The following is a 23,957-nucleotide window of genomic DNA, read 5'->3' as shown; positions in this document are numbered from 1 at the left end:
TGTATAAAAGATGGCTGAGCCAGGGAGATGGCTCAGTAGAATAAGCACTTGCCTGGCAAGTGCAAGCGCCTGAATTCAATTCCCGGTTCCATCAAGAAAAAAACAAACAAACAAACAAAAAACACTAAAAGATGGCTGAAGGCAGATAAGAAAATGAGTCCCTCAGGGATGTTATATTAAGAGAAAAGACCAAGCATGGAGCTGCAAGCAAAATTAACATTTAAAGACACAGACTAAAAGAGGAAAACCTATAGAAAAATCAGAAATGAAACAAAGTTAGGTGGAAAGGACAACCAAAAGAGTATTATCATGGTGGCCAATAAGGGTGTCATCAGCTGAGATAAATACCCCAATAATGTCTGTTAGGTGTAGACAGATGTCCATTGCCTCCTGTGCTATAATGCCATCAGTGACCTCAGTGAGAGCAGTTCCAGGTCGGGACCATAGCAGGGTTGCTGTTGATTTCAGCATGTGGATTAGAAGAAGTGGTCTGCAGATGCAGTCAAGAAGAAAAGAACAGGCTGTTTGGAGGGAATATGGACTTGTCTCACTGACAACTTTTCCCACAGATTCGGAAGCTCTGTACATTCCCCTTTCATCCCTTCCTTCTGTTCCCTAAGGTGCTCACAGAAAACAGTAAAGATAAATAGAAGGCATGCCTGATACCCTGAACTTTCCAAAGAATCCCTCAGATAACCTGAGCTCTGAGACCATCTTCAATGGAGATCTCCTTGAGGATGGACTCTGGCCCCCTTCATCTTGGTGCACCCCTCTGCTGCCATCTGCCAAGAGCTCTGTTCAGGGACATCTGTGTAGTACCTGGTCTATGCCCAAAACTGCACTCAGTGAACTGGGAGTTCAGCAGGGATCCAGGTGGATTTGAGGCCTGCTCTGATTGAGTTTCTAGTCAAGAGAAACCCAACACAGAAACAAATACACAAACAAAAATAGTATCCATAGGGCATTGTGCACACCGTGAAGGAAATTGACATAGCTATGTGTCAAAGAAGAAAAGCAAACTTATGCTAAGGAATAAACGGTCCCTCTTATGCCCAGGCTCTTGAGCTTTTCTTTTGGTACATCTTTATGTAAAAGGCTGTAATCAAGTGCCATGTTGTACCTCACCCTGGTCAGTGAGGTCACTAAGCCTGGTCACCTCTGTACCATAAATCAATCTTCATGAAGATTCTGTCTCCCACCTGCTTGACCAGGGTGAGAGCCCTGGGGCTCCATCTGATGCTGGTGTTCTGTTTTACAGGTGAGCCGGCCTCATCCCAGTGATCACCCACTCCTGCTGCTCTTTGTGGTGGGTGGCATCACAGTCTCTGAAGCCAAAATGATCAAAGACCTTGTGGCATCCCTGAAACCAGGAACCCAGGTAATGAGTCATGGGTGATTTAAAGAGAGTCAGTTGAGAATGGACAGGGCAGGTGGGGGCACTGCCCTGACTTCCTCCTCTCCTACCTGCTAGTGCCCATGTCGCATTCTCCTGTCTCCCTGAGGACCAGCCATGCTCCTGCCTAGATCCAGGCTGACACCCCCTGGCCACCTCTGCTTTTCCATCACTTTGGCACAGTTCACCAGGACAAATTAAGTTCTCAAGCTCAGCAAATGAGCCCGAAGTAGAATCCCTGTTGTGTGAAAAATAAACTGCTCTGCAGATGGGTTGGGTGGCAGAGTGAGAGCTCTCTTTTCCCAGTCATTTCCTACCCCTAGTCCCCAAGGCCAGGTGCTGCCATTCCTGATGCTGACTCTTTAGGGCATATACCTTCTATAATCAGTGCTTAGTTACTGTGGAGTTTGCTCTGCTTCCCAGGTAACTGAGGGGTGACTCCAGGGACTTCCTCCCAGTTGTGCAAATTAGGAGACGGTGTTTTCAGGACAATAACTAAGTATAGTTTTCTCTTCTCTAGTTCCAGTAGGTCCCAAAGAACACAGATTCTCTGATTTTTTTCAGGCCTGAATTCCAATCCTGCCTCTGCCTTTGACTAGTTGAGCAATGTGGGAGAGCAAAGCTCCAGCTTTCTCTTCTAGGAAATGGTGTAGTTGGTTGTGAATCCACCGTCAGCTAAGGTCTGAGAACAGCTTCTTAGTTTAGCTGCCCCCTCCCCCGCAACTGTCATCACTGGTATCTGCCCTGCTCTGCAGCGGTGTAAGGAGGCTCATGACCCAGGAGAAAGCCTTCCAGAAAGGAGAGCTGCTGCCTGCAGGCTCCACTCCCCTGGGGTGACAGAGCTGTAACTCAGGAAAATTTAGCACCTTTGCCTTAGTACATTCCCCAAAGACACCCTGGGACAGATGTGAGAATAGCCAGTTTGCTAGGGAGATGGAATGAGGGAATCAGAAAAGGAAGACAATGAGGAGGAAAAACCAAAGTACACTATTGGGCTAGTTACCTCTAGGTAACTGAGGCATAGTCCTGGGGCCTGGAACCAGGTATGGCATGTTTCAGCATTGTCATGCCAAAGGACAAACAGCCTGGGTGTCTTCCCCTCAGCCGTCACCTCCTGGTTGAGTCTTACTTCTGGGATGCTCTCTTCCCAGGCCCTCAGGGTTACCTCTGCATGCTTCTGGGCAGCTTTATGCAGTGCTGCACGTGTAGTACTGGCTAGGGCTGGGACTTCCCACACCACTGCAGAGAAGCAAGCCAGACAAGTGGAGGCTGGGTTCCTTTGTGTCCTGCCTCTATCCATGCTTGTGTGTGTCCACATAGCCAGCCATGGGAACTTACTTTCCCTTCTGACATCCCACTTGTGACTCCAGGTCTTTCGTCCATCTCTGATGGCATCCTAGTGATGAAGCCCCAGACTACTCACTACCTAACGTGTGTTTGCTGGCCAGGTCTCCTCAACCAAGCATGAGATCCTTGACGACACAGGCTGGAGCTTTTCAGACCTGAGCACATGGCAGGAGCTCAGTAAACCATGTGGTTTAGTGGGGATTTTGTTCTTTTCTGGCTTGGTGGAAGTGTTCTGTGCTGTTCAGTGACTCGGCCACCTGGTGATGTCTAGAGGTCCTCGTCCCTATCGGTGTCCAAATACTCAGCTAGGAAATGGCAGCTGGGTATTTAGGGAGCTGGAGTGGGGGCTTAAGCAGAGGAGCAACTAGTCGTCAGCTATAACCATTTCTAATATTGTTGCTACCTGTTATGGTCACAGATGGTGAGGTTTATGATAATTATTAAATTCTGCCTCATTTTGGACCCTCTCTGTCAACAGTGTTAAGGAAGTAATTACCTTTTTGAATAAGATTTTTTTAAAAATCAGCAATCACCCTTCCTGTTGCCCCTCATATGATGAACTGAATTCTTACCTCTTTAGAACAATGATGCATTGTAACAGCCTGACAGACATGGTAATCCCCACGTTAAAAGGATAAAATGCAGACGTTTTCAAAGCCCTGTGGCCTGAGTTTAACTGCAGAGACACAGAATCTACAGTGGCTTTGCTGCTGTCTGACCCTGTTCACAGTCTGCAGAAAGAGCATCTCAGAGAATGCTAGGCTTAAGAAGCAGCCCTAACTGCTGCTTATCCTTTGTACCAAAAGCTCAGCTTCTCTGAAAAGCTAACAGACCCTAGGAAGATTCCCAAGGCAGCAGGCAAACAGGTGGATTATGTATCATGGTGCCCTTTGTCTGTCTCCACATTTGTAAAAGGAGGGGATTGCCTGGATGCCGGCTGGAGTGACATCGGCTGAGCACATCCTTTCCTTCCCCATGGCTGGCACAACAGCTAAAGGCAGAGCTCAGCTTCCTGCTTTCAGAAGTGCTGTGCAAATGAGGCCTGGCTGTCTGAGCTGTATTTGAAACAGCATGTGTGTTGCTCAGCATTTCCACTGCTGGGACAAATTACCTAATCCCCACCACTTATAGGAGGAAAGGTTTCATTTGGATTATGGTTGCAGAGGTTTCAGTCCATGGTTAACTGGCTCTGAGATGGAAACATCATGTGGGGAGGACTTGGCAAAGCAAAACTGTTTACTTTGTGGTAGCTGGGAAGAGTGCAAGAGACCAGATAGAGTGCCCTCCTCTGTAATGTCTCTGTGATCCACCCAGAAGTGAGCTTTACTAATCCCCAGGGTGACTTCCAACCCAATCAAGTTAACAGTTCCCCTTAGTCCCCATAGAGTGTGTGCCACTTCTGTTATGTGCTACACTCAAACTTCTGTTGGGAGCATATAGGACCTGTTCAGACAGGTAGGGGGATAGAATCAGTGTACAGCACACCATCCATCAAAGGCCCACCTTTGCCTAGGAGATTAGCTCCAGCTTGATGATCCATGGGAGCAGTGACTGTAAATGTGGCTGGCACTTCTGCCCTTTCCATCTTCTCTACTGTTGAGTATCTCTAGGGGTAAGGACCATCCCCCTACTTTAGCCCACTGAGTCTGCAGGCATCTGTCTGAGACCTGTCTCTCTAGACACAGCCTAACTGGCCTCCCCGGAGCTCATTCATGATACTTGGTCCAGCTCTCAGGCTACACAGAACTTTAAAGCAAATAGGGGTGATCCATGCTCTGCCTGATGCTTATGTAGACTACCACACTGGCCCCATGTCCTCCACAGGCCATCTCTTCAGTTCCAACAGCCACTGCACTTGTGCATGGAATGGACCTGAGGCCATTGCTGGTGGTGGCTGCTGTCATCAGCCTGTTTGTCTCCCTTGCTCACACACAATTAGAACCAAAACCATCCCCTTGTTGTGCGCTGATAAATGCAGAGGAAACTGGGGCCACCTCCTCATCGTCTCCACATGGCTTCTGTCTTGGTTACTTTTCTCATTGCTGAGACAAAATACCCAACATCCAAAGTTAAAGGAGGAAAGGTTTATTTGGTTCAAGTTCATACAGATTTTATTCCTTAGTTGGCTGGCTCCAAGGCAGGCTAGCATGGTAGAAGGAACAGAGGATAAACTGTCCATGGAAAAGCAGAGCAGGCAGAAGGCAGCAAGCAAGATCTCCTGCTCATGGACTGGCAGGAACTGCGGGAGGAGAGCAGAAGAGCTTCCTTTAGGTGGCTCACACTTCTCAGGGAGGTAAGTGCTTTGCCTCTGAGATGTGGACAGCATTTGTGGAGCATCCATCCAGAGGGAGCCGAGAAAATCCTTGGGGTGCCTGCATAAACAAATTGTTCTTCACAGAGCAAGCAGGGCAGTGTGAACCACAGGGAACCAGCAGCCATGCTCCCGTCTACTGCGCTGGAAAGTGCTCGTGTCTCGTCTGCTTTCCCTTCCTGTGGTTGCTCAGAGGAAGTAGGCAAATTGGAGAAACTTCTTTCCTAACTAAAATGTGCTCTTCCCTGACTCAATTGAGGAAGGTACTTCTTGATGACCACCCCAAGCAGCCAGAGGAGCGCACTGCATGCCTTCCAGGCTTCTGCAATGCAGCTGTGTGGGCCCGCAGCCCCCTCTCCTCACTGCTGTCTGCCAGACAGCTCCAGATAGCTGAACTTTGCAGTCAGGTGATGCCGCAAGGCCAGCAGAAGCCTATAATTGTGAGAAGAAAATAACAAGGAAGAACCTCCAGAAAATACTGGGCACATCCAGCTCAAGCAAAAGGGAAGGCCAAGTGGGCATGCTGGCCCTGCCATCTTCTCTTTTCGTAGATGGCACATGCGTGTCACCCACCCACACATTCATGTGGTTCTACCTTTCTGCAGTTCAATGTTTTGTGGGGATGGAATTTTTTAAAAATAGATATAGAAATATGTTCGTGCACATGTAATTTTGCACACAATTTTAAGGTTTTAAGGAGACCTCAAACTTGCCTCCAGGTTATTTTTAAATTGACAAGAAACCCCTATAGGGAGATGAGTGACTTTAAAGACACCACTAACAGCCACAAAATCAGAAGAGACAAAGGTAAAAAGATGATCTGAAACGTCACGCTCTGAGAGCCTGAAGCCCAACACACTAGGATCTCTGAAGCAAAGTGACAGCAGGTCAGACAGCTCGTGAGTTTTCCAGAAGATCTAATGGGCCAGCCTTCTGTTGAACCATCCAAACCTTTTCTGTACATGACACAGATGTATGTAGGATGTGTGCGCGCGGGGTTAGATAGGATGTGATATGCACTGAAAATACAGCTCTTCATATGGGTGAGTATGAATGTTGATCCCTGCACCTATGTGTTTTACTTCAAGGAAAAGTCTTTTCCAATATAAAGGAAAAAGGAAGAAAAAATTACTCCCTGCTCCCTGTGATTCCCAATGTTAGAAGTCAGAGGGTTGCAGTCCTCGTAGCTCTACTTGCTGCCTCTGCATTCAGCAGAAATAGAACAGGAAGACGCTGCCACCTGCAAATCACAGTGGTGGCATGGACACTGGGTGGCTGCTCCTGTGCCGGTGGGGTGGGCTGAGAACAAGCACCAAACAGTCGCTTGTTCACCACAGAGCAGAGCACTGGCGTGCGGCCAGGACTGTTGGAGAGGCTTGGCTCTCAGGAATCTGCTGTCCTCCACTGCTGGCTCACAGTCTGCCAGCATCTTTTATGTTATTTTTCTGCTTTGTCCCAGATACCTGTTGCTGATGAATGCACTCCGTCTTCAGATATTACACAATGGAAGTGCCTGCCATTAGCAACACTTGGTAGCACTTAAATCATAGTTGCCTTGAAGCTGCACCTAATTTGGGCTTTTCAGTAACAAAAAAATATTTGGCTGTGCTAAATGCCCTGTTTCTCCTGTTAAGTATAAAATTGATCGCAGTCAGCAAAGATTCTCTCTGCACATGTAATCCTCATGTTCTGGACACCAACAGTATAGGACAGGATGCGGATGGCCACACTCTGACCACTACTGGGAACCCTGGCTCCACCCTCTGTGCTGCACAGGGGAAGAGGGTGCTACTGCTGCATTCCAGCTCAGCAGGTAGCAGGATGGCCCAGAGCTGTGAGCTGTGTGTCAGGCTAGCCCACTGTCAGCTGACCCTGACCTTCTGAACTGAGGAGAAGAAAAGGCAAAACTAACCAAAGAGAGGAAGAATGAGGGGAGAGAGACAGAGACAGAGAGAGAAAGAGAGGGAAAGATAGAAGGGGGAAAAGACACAAAAGAAGGAGAAAGAGAAAGCAAAAACTCAAGGGAACTCAAGCTATGTAGAGGGCAAGGAATGAAGGCCAGTCCTGGCTGGGTGTTTTCTTCAGGCCTTCCATGGCCTGAGAAAAGGCAGTTCTCACAGGCAGTGGCACATACCTGTGATCCTGACACAAGGAGGCTGAGCCAAGAGGACTTCAAGTTTGAGCCCAGCCTATGCAGCTCAACAACTTAGCGAGACCCTGGCTCAAAATAAAAAAGAAATGGTTAGGAATGTAGCTCAGAGTGAAGTCCATAGGCTCAATCCCAGTAACCACAATAATAGTAATGATAAGGAAGGGAAGGGAAGGGAAGGGAAGGGAAGGGAAGGGAAGGGAAGGGAAGGGAAGGGAAGGGAAGGGAAGGGAAGAAAGAAGAGGAGGAGTAGGAAGAAGGAGAAAAAAAGGCAGTTTTCTGAAAGGAATTTGCTAATGGTTGATTTGACTGCTATCACAAGTTTGGTAGCACTGGTTAAAGCATTCAAATTCTGTCAGATAAGGCTGTTTTGTGCTCTTCTGAGTGTTTTCCAATTTTGAGGCAGTGTTCCCCCATATGAAGAACATTTTTTTAGAACTTAAAGGACTGTGCAGAACCAGCAATAGTTGAATAAACTAGAAAAAAAAATCTAAAACACTCAAAAGTAGTCAGAATGCCAAAAATGCCTAAGATATAAAAATACTTGAAGACCACCAACTATTGCACTACAAGTGAATGTTAGCAATGTGACCTTGCTTGCACCTCAAATAGGAATTTTAGTAGAGTATGTTTTTTGTTGAGTTTATATGAAACAAATTTGCCCAGTGTCACTTGACAGTCTTTTACAGGAGCCTCCCAGAATGAGAAACCTTGCTACTACTGACCATAGCCTACTGTTGCCTTTATTGGCCTCTTGCTTCTGTGCATTTAGTTCATTATGAACTCTGTAAATCCAGGGCCACCTCTGCATCAAACACTGTGTTAAGAAGCAGTGAGAGGCCAGGGAAGAAAAGGAGTGCAGGCATGCCCAGGGACATGCGCAGTCTCAGAGGAGGTTGGTCTAGAAAGGCCAGACCAGCCGGAGGAGTCAGGGCCTGAGCAATGGAAGGTGGATGAATAGGTCACTGGGCAATGTGTAGGGGACTCCTGCAGATAAGGACATATCCTCAAAGAACCAATTAGTTTCAAGTGGAAGAAGGACTGATGGGGGAAAGGGTGTAGAGGCAAGGGTGTGGGGTGAGGGGTGCTGAGCCATAAGCCCATTCTGAAGGCCTGAAACACTCTGGAGGCATTGGGCCTAGTAAAGGGCAGCCAGGAGGAGCAAAGGCCTCTAAGCCTGTGAGAAATAGTCAGATTGGTGGCCCAGTGAGTACACAAGCAGCAGAACAGGGGCAGCAGTGGTGGTACAAACAATGATAGCAACTTCATTGTCAGGCCCCTCTGGAGCCTGCATTGTGCTAAGTATTCCACACAGATGTTTAAATTTGTTCCCAATGTGGATGCTTATTCACATCTCACAGATGAAGAAATGGAGACTCTGAGTGATGGAGCAAATTCAGTCAGCCCTCTGGCAAGTGGGCCAGCTCACGTCCAGCAGTTGGCACTCCCAGCCCTGTGCTCTTAACTGCTGAGGTGGGAAGAATTCTTGGGCTCAGCCCTGCCTCTAGGGCCCCCTAACCTACTTCAGGAGAAGCCTCTGTTTTCCATCTGTTTCTTCTCTTCTGCAGAGCGGGTCCCAGCTACCCTCCCACTCAGCCCTCCCTGATGGGGGTGCAGAGACCTATTTGTTTAGATGTGAGGAGGCCAGTCTTCATGTTCCAGCTCAAGGGTGGAAATGAGCCCAGAACCTGACTTGAAAGTGATAGATTACTGAGGCACAGTTAGTGTTGCTCTCAAAGTGTTGGCCTCAGCTGAGTCCGTAGTCCTTGTGCTCTGAGTTCCTCAGTCCTGCCTAGGATCTCAACACACTCTCGGAGGTGCACTCTAGCCCTTTTCACTAGCCTTACCTCAGCCGGAGAGGAGTCTATCAGCTTTATATAGAAGTAAGAATCTCAGGGGCCACCAGCGTGGTAGGACTGGAAAGTGATGCTGAGGGGACTGTTTGGTTCATTAGCCCCTACTGGCCTCTCTTACCTCAGAAGAGTCTACTTCCAGAGAGTGCACAAAGAACTTGTGTCTTGATGCATGCATTTTTAATGGGTTTCCTAACTGTGCACCAGAATTCCCTAGGAGTCCATGAACTTTCCCTAACACTGTATTTGGAATGTTATATATGAACATACTTGCATTTCTCTAGAGTTGTTAGACCTTCTAAGTTTGAAAAGGAGGTCTGTAGCACAGTCACAAAAGCCACAGCAAAACCGCTGACAAGTGTGCAGTTCTTCCCATACTTTCCACACTGGACCTTTTCTCATCCTCCAGGCAATGCTGTGGAGTTCTTGTCCTGCTGGGACAGTGGAAGCCAATGAGTTAGAGTTAAGTGACATTTGGGCCTAGCAAAGGGCATCCAGGAGGAGCAAAGGATTTTAAGCCTGTGAGGAATAGTCAGATTGGTGGCCCCAGTAAGCACACGAGCAGCAGAACAGGAGCAGCAGTGATGGTACAGACAATGCCCTTTGCTAGCCCTCAAATATCACTTAACTCTAAGTCTAAGCTGTGATTTGCAGCTAGGGTCTGCTCAGTCCTGCTGACTACCCTGGCCTGGGAGCTAATGTTACCACTCACCTGCAAAAGAACTGGGATGTTAGGGCTGGCCAAATAGCTCAACGGACTAAAGCACCTGCTTAGATAGGCACAATGACCAGGGTTTGATCCCTGGCATTCCGTGCTGGTCCCACCCCAGGGGTGCACTGAGAGGCGACTGAGACTGGGTGTGGTGGCACGCCTGTAATCCTAGCACTTGAGAGGCTGTAAACAGGAGGATCACTACAAGTCTGATCTGTGTAGTAAGACGCTTTAGACCCTGTACTAAAATACATTAAAAAAAAAAAAAAAAACTGGGATGAAGAGAGGCCCTCTCCAGGTGCACAAGTTCAGACAGTGTTCGAGCCATGTACACAGATGATGAGGGAATGCTAACATTTGCTCAGTGTCTTCAAACTCTCATTGTTTGGCTTTCAGGGAAGAAATGGGAAGCACAAATTTCAGTGCAATTTTTTTCTACCAAAAATGACTTGGCTGACGTTAGCAATATATTTGCTTAAGATAATGCCATTTCAAAAAAAAAAAAAAAAGCAAGTAAAATAGGTGCTTCCATGTACTAGTGGGGTTTTTTTAATATTTTTTTTTATTTATTTATTTATTTATTTATTTATTTATTTATTTATTTTGCGGAGCCGGAGATTGAACTCAGGCCCTTGCGCTTGCCAGGGAAGCGCTTATTCTACTGAGCCATCTCCCTGGCCCCTACTAGTGTTTTTTTAAAAGAGAAATTTTTCAGTAGGTTTTTGAAAAATTGTTTTTAATGACAACAAAAAAATTATGAAACACCTCCCTACACTGGTTGCCATCCACTCTTCCCCATTGCACTGGAATGTGGGCTCCGTTTTCCCTCAGTGAGCTGGTGAATTAGTAATTGATTGCTTCATTGACTTGGCTGCACCTGGAACAACCTTGGAGGGCAGGAGGGGAGGATGGGGAAGTGCCCAAACCAACTTGCTCCCCTTGAAGCACAGCCGGGCAGTGTATGCAGGTGAGTCAGGCTGCAGCCTTGACATCACCTGGCTCAGGTGCCACCCTGTAGTATTCTGATTCGAGCCCCTCATCCTGTGGCTACCTCCTCAAACATCACCAGTCCTTACAGAACATCTCACACACTCAGCCCTGGAAATAAGCTCTCACCATGCTGGAAGAGAAATCTGCCCCCAGAGTAAGGTCCAGGCCAACAGAAGCTAGAGGCATCACCCAGTGAGCAACTGGAAGGGCCAAAAGCCCCCTATAGATTAGAGAAGCCAGGCAGCCACTCCCAGAGCTCTGGTGAAGGACACTGACCCTGGAGCCAGGACCTCAGCTGCTCCTTACTTAGCTGCTTATGTGTATCCTGGAAGAGTGACCTAGCATTGCCTTATGGGAACAATAAATGCGGCTAATAAGGCATGTGGTGAGGATTAAGTGGAGATGACAGCCAATCTTCAGAACCTGGCTCATCAGAAGAACCAGGAAATACTAGCTGCTACTGTCATCATCATCATGGTTTTACTTGTGTTCATCCACCCCCAAAAGAGATGTTGAAATTCTAGCCCCACTCCCCAAACCTGTGAATGTGACCTATGTGGAAATAGTCTTTGTAATCAGTTATATTAAGGAGACCTCATTAGTATGGACTCTAATCTAGTATGGCTGTATGTGGGAAAAGGACAGAGTGACAGACATATATAGAGGAAGACAGTGCAGAGATGCAGAGAGTGAGAGCAAGAGGTAGAAGCGGCTCCCTTGCAGCTTTTGGAAGGAACCCACCCTATAGCACCTTGATCTTAGACTTTGAAGTCCCCAAAACTGTGTAAGTGTGTGTAGATTGGACTCAGTTTGTGGTACCAAGAAACCAGTGCAAGCAGTATCCCAGCACAGACCCTCCTCTTAGCTATACCTAGCATGGGTGAGCAAAGGCTTCCCCCAAAGAAGCCTGCCATCTAATTGCCACAGGCTAAAGCTAGGGTGTGATCTCAATCAGTTCAGCAGCAAGGGGTGGCTGGGCTCAGCCTCTCAGTGCATCCAGCATCATTCATGCTTTCTTAGTGTATCCCTGGTTAAAGGTCTAGTAGACCTGTCCAGCTGTTCCACGGGCCATCCTTCCTAGACCATGCACACACACACACATACACACACACACACACACACACACACAGAGCAGGACACTAGTACCAGAAGACATTCAACCTGTCACACTCTCTTCTTCATGGCCCTCCACTCTGTGCCTCTCTCCAAAGACACTTGCTGCATTTTATTTCTTAAAATCAAATAACCCAGTGTTGACTTTCCAAACTTCTACAATTTATTTGCCCCTCCTGTTAGGTGATCGTGCTGTCCACGAGACTCCTGAAGCCACTTAACATTCCTGAGCTGCTCTTTGCAACAGACCGACTACATCCAGACCTTGGCTTCTGACATCTACTAAGAAGATAAGACCTACCCAAGCTGGAAATACCAATACCATTGTTTGTCTTCATTCCAGATATGCCTAGCTAATTGTGGGTATGACTGCATCGTGCTGAAAGGGTCTTGATAACTGTGTAATGAGGTACTTTATTTAGATTGGTCTTATTCTTTAAAAAAAATTACAGTTGGGCCTGGTGGTGTAGGCCTGTAATCCCAGCTACTTGGGAGGTTGAAGCAGGAGGATCACAATTTCGAATTTTAGCAACTCAGTGAGATCTTTCCAAGTAAAAATAACAACTTCTTTCCAATTAAAAAAAAAAAAAAAAAAAAAAAAAAGACTGGGGATGTAGCTCAGTACTCCTAGGTTCAATCCAGTGTACCAAAAAAAATTGTGCCTTGATTTTTTTTTTTTTTTTTTTTTGTCTTTTTCATTTTGCTAAAGGTAGCAAGCTATCTTTAGCTGACCTAATTAGTGGCAATTTCCATTTATCATCTTATCTTCCTTATGTTCTCCTGATTCTACCTTATCTTCTTTAAATCTAGATAAAGGCCTGTTGGCAAATGTGGATAGGTGGCAAAAAGCCTTTTGATTGGGCATTGGTCAAAGAGAAGGCAAAAGTGCTTTAGAGTTATGAGTGTAAGGAAACGGGTTTTTCTTAAAGTTGTATAACTCAGGAGGAACATTGCAAGTAGAGTCTGAGGCTTTGTTTCTCTCCTGATCTGGAGCATTCTGAACAGACGAGGAAGGGAGGGCTGGCAGTGGGGCAGCCTGGTCGCCTGCACGCGTTGTAAATCACCCTGCCATACAAAAGGTGACATTGTTCCAAGAGCTCCCTGGGCAGAGCTGCCAGGCTCCTTGAAACAGCAGGGGAGAAGGGGTGAGGGCCAGGCTGGCCTATGAAGTCTTCCTGACTCTGAGGCAGCCTCCAGCAGGGGCTTTCTCCTCTGGGGGAGTCCAGTGGTAAACCCCATTCCTTCATGGCCTTTAGGGTTCACAGTGCCTATTGAAACATAAAGCTTTCTTTTCCGTAAGTTGAATTTTCCTTCTGACCCTAGAAGAAACATCCAGTTGTATTTGGTGAAATACTATGAGAACTCTAAGGAGGAAAAGAAAAAGAACAGTTTTAAGCCCAGGCATTTATTGATGTGGTCAATGGAAATTGCTAGAATCTCTAAAAGATATTTATAATAAGAAGACAAAACTGAAAACTGTTTCTAGCGTGGATTTAAACAGGTAGAGAAAATAAAATGTACACCAAGATACTCAGTCTCTGATTTTTAAAAACACTCATTTCATGGGGAAAATAAAACAAAATGTGAGGTTGGAAATCATTGAGATATAATAAAAGCAGGATGTTTATAGAAGTAGATGTTTACTTTCTTGCCTAAGTATGCTTTCCACTTAATGCCAGTTCTTTGATGGTGCTGAATAGAACTCAGATGTTTACTTGCTTGCTTGCTTGCTTGTGTGTTTGTTTTTTCAGACAAGATCTTGGTATGTAGCCCAGGCTGGCCTCAGCCTCATGAACTTCCTGCCTCAGCCTTCCAAGTAGTGGGATTACAGACATGCGACACCACACTACTTTTTTTAATCCTGCTAATCTAAAATCTTAGTTTAAATGAGGAAAATGGCAGTCACCCCCAAAAAATTATAATGTAAGCAGAGATTAATATTTTCTGAAATAAAGTAGCCTGTTATATGACTCAAATTTGCATTCTTTCATTCATTCTAAAATATGTAATCCCAGCACTAGGGAGACTGAGGCAAGAAGATTGTTGTAAGTTCAAAGCCAGGCTGGACTGCATATTGAGACCCTGTCTCAAAAAGACTAAATAAATAAATAAATAAAGTCAAGGCTGCAGTGAGTGAACATTCCGGCACTCTGCAACCTTCTGAGCCACAAGCCCCTGACTGTGTGGCACGCAGAGATCAGGCCCCTGTGCTCCTCCTGATGCCTGGCACCATGAGGTTCTTCTGAAAGTTAAGTTGCAAGCCACGTGTCTACATGCACAGGGAATTTTCTGAAATAGAAAGCCAAATTGATAACAAGAGCTTACTCTGGGCATAAATGTCAAGTGGGAATGCTAAAAGAAGTAGTCCTACTCTCTATATAGTTCCGCATTGTTTTGATTTTTTACAGTAAACATGTATTAGTTGTATATTATCTTTGGGACTTTATAGTTTTAAACTACAGTTAAACATTTCTACTTTATAAAAGAATATCCAAAAGCTATAACCTGTGTTACTATGTTACCACGAAGCAGTTATCATGTCTTGAAAGTGCATTCAATCCTGCATGAAACCTGGTCACAGGCGGTTCCTGAGAGACAGGGGAAATGGCACAAGTCTGCTGTGCAGAATCTGCCGTTGCCACCCTGATTTACCTCTTCGCCCTTACCCCAATATATCCGTACTAAAGAGGCACTGCAACTCCCAGCCCCATGTCAGCCACCTGGGAGTGATACAAAAGGGCCAAGCTAAGTGCTGGGGCTGCTTTCTCTTTTTTCAGGCCTGGGTGTGAATGTTTATCATCTGAACTGTGACTGGCCAGAGCCAAAACAAGCACGTGCATGCAAATCTCCTGCCAGGGACCTAACAGGCCACCTTTTATAAACACATCCAATGGAGGTATAAATACTTTGAAGCAGTTGACTTCTGATTTTGTAAACCTCCCTGCAGTTCTCTTCCCAGCAAACATGGTGGACACAGCAAAGTGTCTGGAAGTGCTCCAGAGCCAGCATCGGCCTCAGAGGGCCAGGACCTACGCCGATAGTTTTGTTTAGGCCTCTGCCCCTGCGTTATAGTGGTATTTCAATAACAAAGAATTCCATCAAGCTCCCTCCAAAGACCACCATTATTTATTTTACCCCAGTTCCTACAAACACAATCTCAACAACAAATAATCCAGTATTATAAATGTTGTCTATCATTCTGTCCAAGAAACATCAAGAACTCTATCTCTATTTTATTTTATTTCATTTCATTTCATTATTTCATTTCATTTCATTTCATTTTATCTTGACGGAACTGGAGATTGAACTCAGGCCCTTGCACTTGCCAGGGAAGCGTTTATTCCACTGAGCCATCTCCCCGGCCCCTCTATCTCTATTTTAAAAGGAATATAAGAAGACAAATCCAAGAACCAGACATGATGGCACACTCCTGTAATCCCAGCACTGGGGAGGCTGAGGCAGGAGGATTGTTGAAAGTTTGAGACTAGCCTGGGCAACAAGGTGAGCTCAAGGCCAACCTGAACTGCATAGTGAGATCCTGTCTCAAAATGACAAAAAGCAAACAAATCCAGCTGGTGACAGGTCTGCAGGCTATGTGAGAAAGTCATGGGGATGTCTGGGGTCTTAACACTGTCAAGAATCTTAATCCTGCTCACTTCTCAAATGCAAGAGTAATGAGAACAATAAGAACTTTCTGGAACCTTCTCTCTTTAGACTTTCTGGAAGTGCCAGCAGTACCAGTTTTCCTGGATGTTATTCATTGTAACCAGACAAGCTCTGGGATTCCTTCTGGGCTGCCATTCCCAGAGGGGCCTAGCATGAGTTCTCTACAGAGACGGCCAGCCCTTTCCATTTCTCCTCAGCCAAGGCAGGATCAGTTTCCCAACTGCTTCTTTGTGGGAATTTGCCCACAAGCTTGTTCGTTTGCCCAGAACATAGATTTGTTTTTTCCCTCTTGGGGTATAAGATGAATGTTGAAATCCCATTTTTCTCCTAAACAAGAGGCTCTCTGTCAACATGCCCATAGCTTCTTAACCTGGGGGCTCAGAGAAGCTGGGTGGAAGACTCAGGTCTGGTGGTACCTTGTCCATGTGGGCACAGAGAGAGGCAAGTAGGGCCAGCAGTGTCCACCATCCCTCTGACAGCATAGCGGGGCCTGGCAGCCTGCAGAGGGCCAAGAGTGGTTTTGATTTGAGGCAGGGAGGCAACTCGAAAGCCAGACTTCATGACAGATATGGGTCTGGTTGGTTCTAAGACAGACTGGCAGTCACCCCCACCCCACCGCCTGGACGTCTTTATTCCGGAGTGGGGCTAGAGGCCAGCAGCAGCTGGCTGATGGCAATAGCAGATGTGGCCTGGCTGTGAGGGGGGCCGGGGCCCAGGGAGGAGCCAGAGCCAATAGCAGACAGGAGGTGGGAGATGGGGGAACAGGCAAGGAAATAGGGCCCAGAAGGGAGGATCGGGTGGCAGAGAGGGTGTCTCTTGGAGGAGTTGGGCCCAGCAGGCTACCTGAAGCAGAGACCTGGGTCTGTCTCTTCAGAGTTGGGCCAGCTGCTTCATTCTGAGCCTCCATTTCCTTTTCTGTAGAATACTGAAGATGGGTGGTATAGTTGTGGGAAATGTTCATTATTTCAAACCTTCCCCCCAAACTGTGCCCAGCCCATAGGTTTTCCAGAAATAGAGCAGAAGCAATCATGGCACCATCTCTGCAGTCCTAAGCAGGTAATGAATTCCTAAGCAGGAAACGAATTCTTGTGCATACAGTAGGAATCTCCTTATCCTCCTCAGGATTCAGAATGTTCGAGGAGAATGTGTATAATCTGGCAGGATGTACTTGTGCAGTAAATGCAGATCCATTCCTCTCCACAGGGGCTCTGTTCCTAGACACACACACACACACACACACACACACACACACACACACACACACCCCTGCCTCCCCTTGCCAGCATGCCCAGGAGCTGTCCCACCCAGGAAGGAGAAGCATGTTTCTCAGGGTCAGGAGATTGGAATTTAGACATTTTTAGAAGGAGAAAGGATTAAATACAGAGGTACTAATAATGAAAGATGAGGAAAATAATGAAACATAAAGCCAACTTCATAAAAAGAGAAGAAGGAGGGTGCATTGTAGAACCACCAACACTTCAATCAGCCCAAGACACTGGACAGAACCAGGACCTGGGTAGTTTACAGGGGCGCCATGGTCTCCCCCTTCACTCCCTGCCAAACAAAAACCACTTCATCCCTTTGGATGGACTAAAGTTTCAGGACCCCTTGTACCCAGAATGTCTAGGTGATATGTGGGACACAGTTCTGTGCACGGGTGAGGGCTGAGGGGCAGTGGTTAGGGCCAGAGGCTGGGAGATGCAAAGGTATTGTGTCCTCCCAGCCAGGAGCAGACCGCACCTGCAGGAGGGCTGCACAGGCGCAGAGTGATGGGAAGGAGAGCGGTGCTGCAGTAAGCTGGACACAGGAAACACTTCCCTTCTTTAGTTTAGGCCATGGGTAAGAGATCATGGTAAAACCCACTCACTGGGCATTGCGACCACACCTGCATAGGAAGAAAACCAGTGAGGAGCGTCTGGTCAGGTCTCTACACAGTGAGGTACACCCTTCTCAAGGCATCTGTAGGCACTAAATGTAGAAAGTTGCTCAACTGGAAAGCTTCAGGCCTCCTCAGAGCATCACTGAGGATAGCAGTTCAGCCCAGGAAACTTTTGAAAGCCTGACCCCAGGCCATACAGAGAACCCCAGCAGCTATGCAGGTTGGCTGCTTCCCTTGGCCCCACAGCCCCACGCATGCAGGCAGTATTGTGTGTGTGTGTTTACACAGGAAATGCCATACAGTGAGAAGACACTGATTCAAGTCTTCCAGTGAATGTGAGCAAGTCACTCAAAACTGAATTTGCTTTTCTCCTCTTTAAAATGGTGTCACCTGCCCCACCTCCTCACAGGGCTATCCTGCGGACTGGGCAGACCGAGATGGAAAGCCCCGTGTGAATAAATACAGTGTGGTCATTGGCCCATCAAGACAGTGACTTGGCATGCACAGAAGGCCTTTCAGGACCAATGGAAGTGAGAAGAGGCTGGCAGGAGTACACACCCTCATAGGAGTGGCTCTGAACAGCCCGAGAGCAATGGCTGCAAGCTTTTACTGTGAGAAGAAAGTGTATTTTGGGAAACTATACCAATAGGTTTATCAAGTAAATTGCATATATGGAAGCACTGATTTTGTGTAGAAGCACCTGTACCCTCAGGGCTTTGCTGAAAGATATGTTTAATCAGACATTTGTTTTAGGTTTATGGAGAGGCCCATGAAGGAAATGGAGTAGGAATTATGCTGCTTATGAATATAAAGCAGCCAACTGTAATATACCACCCTCCCAGGTTGTCCCCTGACACGTTATTTAACCTGCTCTTCTCGAAGCCTATTTCACCATCTGTACAATAGGGATAATAAAATGTGTCTCATTGGTTGGTTCTGAGACTTCAACAAACCCTAGAAGGCTTAAGGCCTGACTCAGTATACACAATAAAAGATGCTAATAATATTTTTTTTTTTTCTGAAGGGTAGTGTTAACATTCCAAGGAAGACCAAGTCACATGCCTGTTCTTTTAAAATGATATTTATTGTACATAAAATAAATTAATTACAGTTTAACCCAAAGCACAAGTGGCTTTTTAAAGTGCATTTGTGTAGGGGATTTGGCAGGTAGCCCCTGCATCTGGACACTCCGTAAGATAGTGTTTTTGTATTTTCGCCCCCCATTACCATGACTCCGCCCGGCCTAGGAAAAGCAACCCAATGTCATTGCCATAAGCCATTTACACAAATCACACCAAAATCCATTGACACTGTTCTGTACCTGATCCAACAGTTTAAGAAAAACCACAAGGAACTATATAGTCTTACAATCAGTCTGGAGTTGAAGAGTCTGAGTTCCCAGCTCCTGGATGCATGTCCAACGGAGCAACCCCGTCGCGGGTGAGCACAGCCAGTGCCTCCTGTAGACCACAGGTCTAGCTGTCTGTGAGCCCATAAACTGGAGCCCCTTTGGGTTTTGTTTTGTTTTTCTCTTTGTTCTTAAAAAAAGAAATCTGGGTATCCTTTAGATTAGAAAGATATTCTGTAAGGAACAGTGTTCCAGAGGGGCAAAACATGTTGACAGAAGAAAAGTAATTCTTCCTTTTGGGAGAAAGAAAAGAAGAGGAAGGGGAGAAAAGGAAGTCTACAAAGATTTAATCAGTCCCTTCATTCCCACCATCAACCACACAAATATATCTGCTTGAAACTACAACTGACCATCATTTACAAGGCAGTTAAGAACAACCATAACAAGTGTGCCCTCTTCCCCACCCTGGAGGACACAAGACACAGACAGGTCACATGTACAGAGAGTGGCTTTTAGGGGCTCACTCAGGCCCCATCCATCTGTCCTCTGCTTCCACTGCATGTCTTTATGCAGCAGTTCCACAGGCCCCAGGCCCTTTGGCTCCAGCCCTTCCTGGAAACACAAACTACTGGTGGCACCCAAGGATCCCAACCTAGAAGCACCTCCGGGCCTCTTCCTGGAAGATCAAACCCCCTTGAGCGTCACATTTCAAACAGAGGTGACAGTTCTCACTTTGGCAGAGAGAGCTTGCTTGAACCTTCTCTTCAGGTCCTGCATGTTGGGTGACTTGGGCCGTGGAATGAGAGAGGTTCTTCGCTTCTCAGGCGTGCCGCTGGGCTGCTGCTTGTGCCTCACTTCTTTGCACAGGACATGGAAAGCATTATAGACACCGTTGTAATTTTCACTGACAGACACTTCATAGAAGGAGCAGCCCAGCATGCTAGCCAGTTGCAGTCCAAGCTGAGGGTCAACCTGCTTGATGTGCAGCAGGTCAGCCTTGTTAGCCACGAGCACCACAGGCAGCCGGGTGCCCAGGTGGAGCTGCTGGACATGCTGGTGGAGTTGTCCAATGAGTTCATAGCTCTTGTGGTCAGTGATGGAAAAAACAATCACCACAGCATCTGCCCACCGGATGCACCGATTCAACTGCTCGTTGCAGCTCAAGCCATTTTCGTGGGCCTGGAAGAGAGGGGTGATGGCAAGGTGAATGGCGAGTGCTGCAAAGAGCACGGGATTGGTGGGATACTGAATTCAAAAGAGCCCTTCACAGTAATGCCGGGCTGCAAGTCATAAACACGTTTTATCCCTACACACTTCAGCTTTCTTGACAATATGTTGATCCAGCTGCACAGAGTTGGAATAAATAACAGTGCAGCTCACCACACTCAAGTGGAAAATTGACCTGCAGAGAACTCCATGCAGAGAGACTTTGTAGTTGCACAAAATGGGAAATTAACTGGCTAGACAGTAAGTCTGGGGAAGTAAAGATAGGAGCTGGAAGCATTTAAACCTGGATAACTGCCCAGTTTGAAAGAAAAAAAAAAAACCACTAACATGGCTCTTTTGTCTATAGAGTAACTTTCCACAACATAAAAGTGATTCAAAGTATTTGAAACTATACCTCAATATTTGGTTTTTAATGCCAAAGACATGTATGTAAAAACTGATCTTTCTAATGATAGCAAGGAGACTCTGCCAACTCCCAGTGTTTGGTTTAGTCTTTCCTGCTGTGCGGAGTACTCCTAATAGAAGGGTTCTGTCTCTCTGCCAAAGCTCCCAAACCAAGCCAGGCTAAAACCGACCCACAGCCAGATGCAACTGAAGCGTCAAGCAGTATGTAAGTCTAGCCCTGACTCCCTTAGGTCCACACCCAGCAAAGCTCCCATCTGACCCAGTTGTAGTCTGAGCTCTCACCTGAATTCCTGGAGTGTCCTGAACTTGTATGGCTAGGGTTTCCCCTTCCACCTGGACTTGTCTGGTATACAGATTACCTATGGAGGCAAAGAGAGAAAGATTATGCTTTTCCTTCATGTGTGACTTCACAGCACTGTGAGGGCTTTTGTTTTTGTTTTGTTTTGTTTTATGTTAGGAATAATGTAGCCTACATAGTTACACAAAAAGAAGATATAGTTTATTTCTACTTACTGTGCTTATTTATTTATTTATTTATTTTGGCAGAACTGGGGATTGAACTCAGACCCTTGCGCTCAAGTGCTTATTCCACTGAGCCATCTCCCCAGCCCCTAATGTGCTTATTTTAAAAAAATGTTTTGAAGGCCAACTGAGATTGTAGCCCCATGTTTAGTTAGTTTATTAAAGCCAGAACAAAGTTTGTAAGTTTTTGAAAACCTTATTTAACTTTAAATGAGTTTTCCATACTTGGACTATTTCCTTGAAGCTTTTCTTTCTTTCTGTTTTTCTTTCTTTTTTTTTTTTTTTCTTGACAGGCTCTCGGTTCGCAGTGCAAGCTGGCCTCAAGCTCATGGCAATCCTCCTGTCTCAGCCTCCCGTGTACTACAATACAGGTGTGCGCCACCACCCTCAGCCTTGAAGCAAATATTCTTGCTTTGGCATGCATGGAATTTTGTTTTATTTTAGTATATTATCATTCTTTGATCCTAAGTTTATATTTTGGCCATGAAATATGGTTAGTAAAAGCACAGCTCACATTATCAGCTATAATAAAATGTGGTGATAATTAACTACATCAAAGTAAAAGGCTAAGACGGCTTTCCTTGGGACAGCTTATATAACTGATTCAGTGACTCCCCTATGGGTACTTTATCCAGGCTATTGAATGAAGAAATCTAACAGTGCATACATAGATAGAAAGCCTATAAGCCTTGCCAGTGGCTGTTTTTAACCACAGGAACTGAAATATTTGTCCTCTCATTTATTCAGGAACTCTGTTCCTGAAATCTACCATTTAGTTATTTTTCTTTGTTAGGGAAAAGGAACTTTAGGTTTATAACTGTTCTCCTTTGGCCTTTGCTTTCAAAGGTCACCTCTGAAAAGCAGCCAGCAGAGAGGGAGGGGGTGGGGGGGAGCTAGGCAGAGTTTTTTATGACTTCTGCAGACGTGTTTTGAAGGGAGAGGCCCTGGAGTACAAAGGGTGCTTCCAACTGGGGTCCCTATAGTTAAAACATACCAAAGGGAATACTTTGAGGCACTTGATAAAATGATGAATGGGCCTGGAATGGAATGAGGCCAGATGGCAGCTGGGGGACGGGTGGATGGAGGGCATGCACAGTGGAAAGAGGCAGGATCCTGGCTGTCACTGCGAAGGAACCTGCCAGGAAGGCTCTGAGCAATGGGCACAGCAGTTCTGACAGCGCCTCCGCAACGCGCTCCTCACCTGCGTTTCTTTCATAGTCCCCAATGAATCGCTTGGTGAGGAATCGGACCACCAGAGCTGCAGATCAGAAAGAGAAAAGTAAGAGAAGTGACCCCGAACTTAGCTGCGTCTCCACCACACATCTGGAACACAACTCTGGGAGAAAGCCACTGAGGAAATTCCTACCCTGCCCCTTCTTTCAGACAGGCTGAGGAGTAGCACCCTGACAGACTCCAGCTCTGCCACGGAGGGTCTGGTTGCACACCCTGTCTTGTGTGGCCAGCTGGGCCACACCTAAGCCTTCCACCAGACAGTGTCTCCCCGGCCCCGGAGGCCCTGGCGGGGTTACTTCACTCACTCCCTTTCGGTTCCAGAAATGCCAGACGCTCAGCCCCCCAAAGTTCTAACCCCCAAGGCGCTGATAACGCGCAGAAAGCCGCCTGGCCGTCCTGAGGCTCGGTCACGCTGGCCAGTGGGCGCAGAGGGGCGCAGGTGATGGCCGCTCAGGCCCCTCCCGGGCCGCACTCCCTCCCCGCGCCTCCTTCACCGCGAGTGGCGGGCGCGCACTCACCGGTCTTGCCTACGCCGCTAGCCCCCACCACGGCGATCTTGACGAGCCGGCGGCCCGCGGGCCCTAAGCAGCACTCGGCGGCCGCGGCGCTTCCCGCGGCAGGGTACTCGGCGATGGTGCACATGTTCTGGATGAGGCGCATCGCCGCTCCGGCCGGGGTTGCACCGCGCAGACAGGCGGAGGCGCGCAGCTGGGGAGCGGGTGCGAGGACGGAGAGGAGGCGGCCGCGGCACGGAGAAACCGCAGGAGCAAGCGGAGCGGCGTTCGGGGAGCTCAGCTCCCGGGAGTCAGGCTCGGGACGGGACTGGACCCGGAGGCGCGCGCTCGGTTTTCTCCCGGGAAGGCTCCGCCCCCGCCTCCTGCGGCCAATCACAGGTCGTCTCGCCGAGGCCCCGCCCCCGGCGCTGCTCCGGGCCGCGGCGCCCCCACTGGCGCCCAGAGCCAGTGCCTGGCCCCGTGAGGCGGGCGCGGCGGGGGTGGCGGGCGCGACGAGGGTGAGGTTCGCGCCCAATGGCGAGCGCCGCCCCGCCGGGTCCCGCAGGTGTCTCGGGCGCGGGGAGCCGGCTGGGCGCTGGGTCCCGCTGCCTGCCCACATGCGCGGCGCCAGCCTCCCACCAGTGGCTCCCGGCACGCATTCTGCCTCCTTCGTGGGGCGTGCTTGCACCGACGGGTGTATCTGGGGTGGCATCCCGAATCACAGACCTTCAGCTACCTCTCAGCACCTCCTTAAAATGTGACATTTGATTTCGGGACAAAATACCACTTGTTTCGCTTCAGACCCGTGTTCTCTGGCTCTTCTTGACCTCCGGAGCTCACGTGAACTCACACGCAGTTGAGGCCTGTACAGCTCCCCCAAGACAAATCAAGAAGTAATTACAGAGCAGGCTTTCTAGCCTGGCATGCATCACACCTCCTCCTGGAACTGTGAACTGGTAAGAAACAGCCCTGCTGCGGCAGACGTCTGTGGGTGCCAACTCTATTGGGAAGCAGAGTCCTGAAAGGTCCCACACCTATTCCCCGGGGAATGAGACCCCCCCCCCCAGCAGTTAGTTAGAAGTGACTGGGTGCCAAGGGAGATGTAGGTTCTGTGCTCATAAAAGCAAGCTCTTTATAGACCAGACCATCTGTAGCTGACATCAGCGGCGAAATGCGTACAGCAAACTGAGACTCTGTGTACCCCCTCATTAAGGGTTGAAGTGTATGCACCAGGCGTCTAGCGTGACTTCCTCCTAACTTGGAACTAATTTGCAGGTAACGGGCAGAATCTACCTCTTAGACTCACCTCAGACTC

General features: G+C 47.6%; 2 protein-coding genes across 3 annotated transcripts in view; one reads left to right on the top strand and one right to left on the bottom strand.

Annotated features, from left to right (window-relative positions):
* Scfd2 (sec1 family domain containing 2) overlaps positions 1-12,368 on the top strand; it is a 548,660-nt gene extending 536,292 nt beyond the window's left edge. Inside the window, exons 8-9 of the mRNA XM_004627502.2 lie at positions 1,259-1,378; positions 12,052-12,368. Of these exons, the coding sequence (XP_004627559.1) occupies positions 1,259-1,378; positions 12,052-12,144 (213 nt within the window). The 3' untranslated portion in view covers positions 12,145-12,368. The remainder of the gene's footprint in view (positions 1-1,258; positions 1,379-12,051) is intronic.
* A 6,558-nt stretch (positions 12,369-18,926) lies between these two features.
* Positions 18,927-22,963, bottom strand: Rasl11b (RAS like family 11 member B). Of its 2 annotated transcripts, XM_023711088.1 has the most exons (5): positions 22,667-22,963; positions 22,117-22,173; positions 20,676-20,752; positions 19,519-19,940; positions 18,927-19,324 (listed from the first exon to the last, which is right to left on the bottom strand). In XM_023711088.1, exons 1-5 carry the CDS (start codon positions 22,806-22,808, stop codon positions 19,282-19,284), a joined length of 741 nt encoding a protein of 246 aa, XP_023566856.1. In that variant the 5' UTR covers positions 22,809-22,963; the 3' UTR covers positions 18,927-19,281. The 2 variants fall into 2 exon arrangements, with proteins under 2 accessions (XP_023566856.1, XP_004627558.1); XM_004627501.2 differs by having other exon boundaries at positions 18,927-19,940.
* Between the last annotated feature and the right edge of the window lie 994 nt (positions 22,964-23,957).

Source organism: Octodon degus, unplaced genomic scaffold (assembly GCF_000260255.1).
Source record: "Octodon degus isolate 3935 unplaced genomic scaffold, OctDeg1.0 scaffold00019, whole genome shotgun sequence".
NCBI classification, from domain to species: Eukaryota; Metazoa; Chordata; class Mammalia; order Rodentia; family Octodontidae; genus Octodon; species Octodon degus.
The sequence above is the reverse complement of the archived record's forward strand: the minus strand, read 5'-3'. Positions and strand labels throughout refer to the sequence as shown.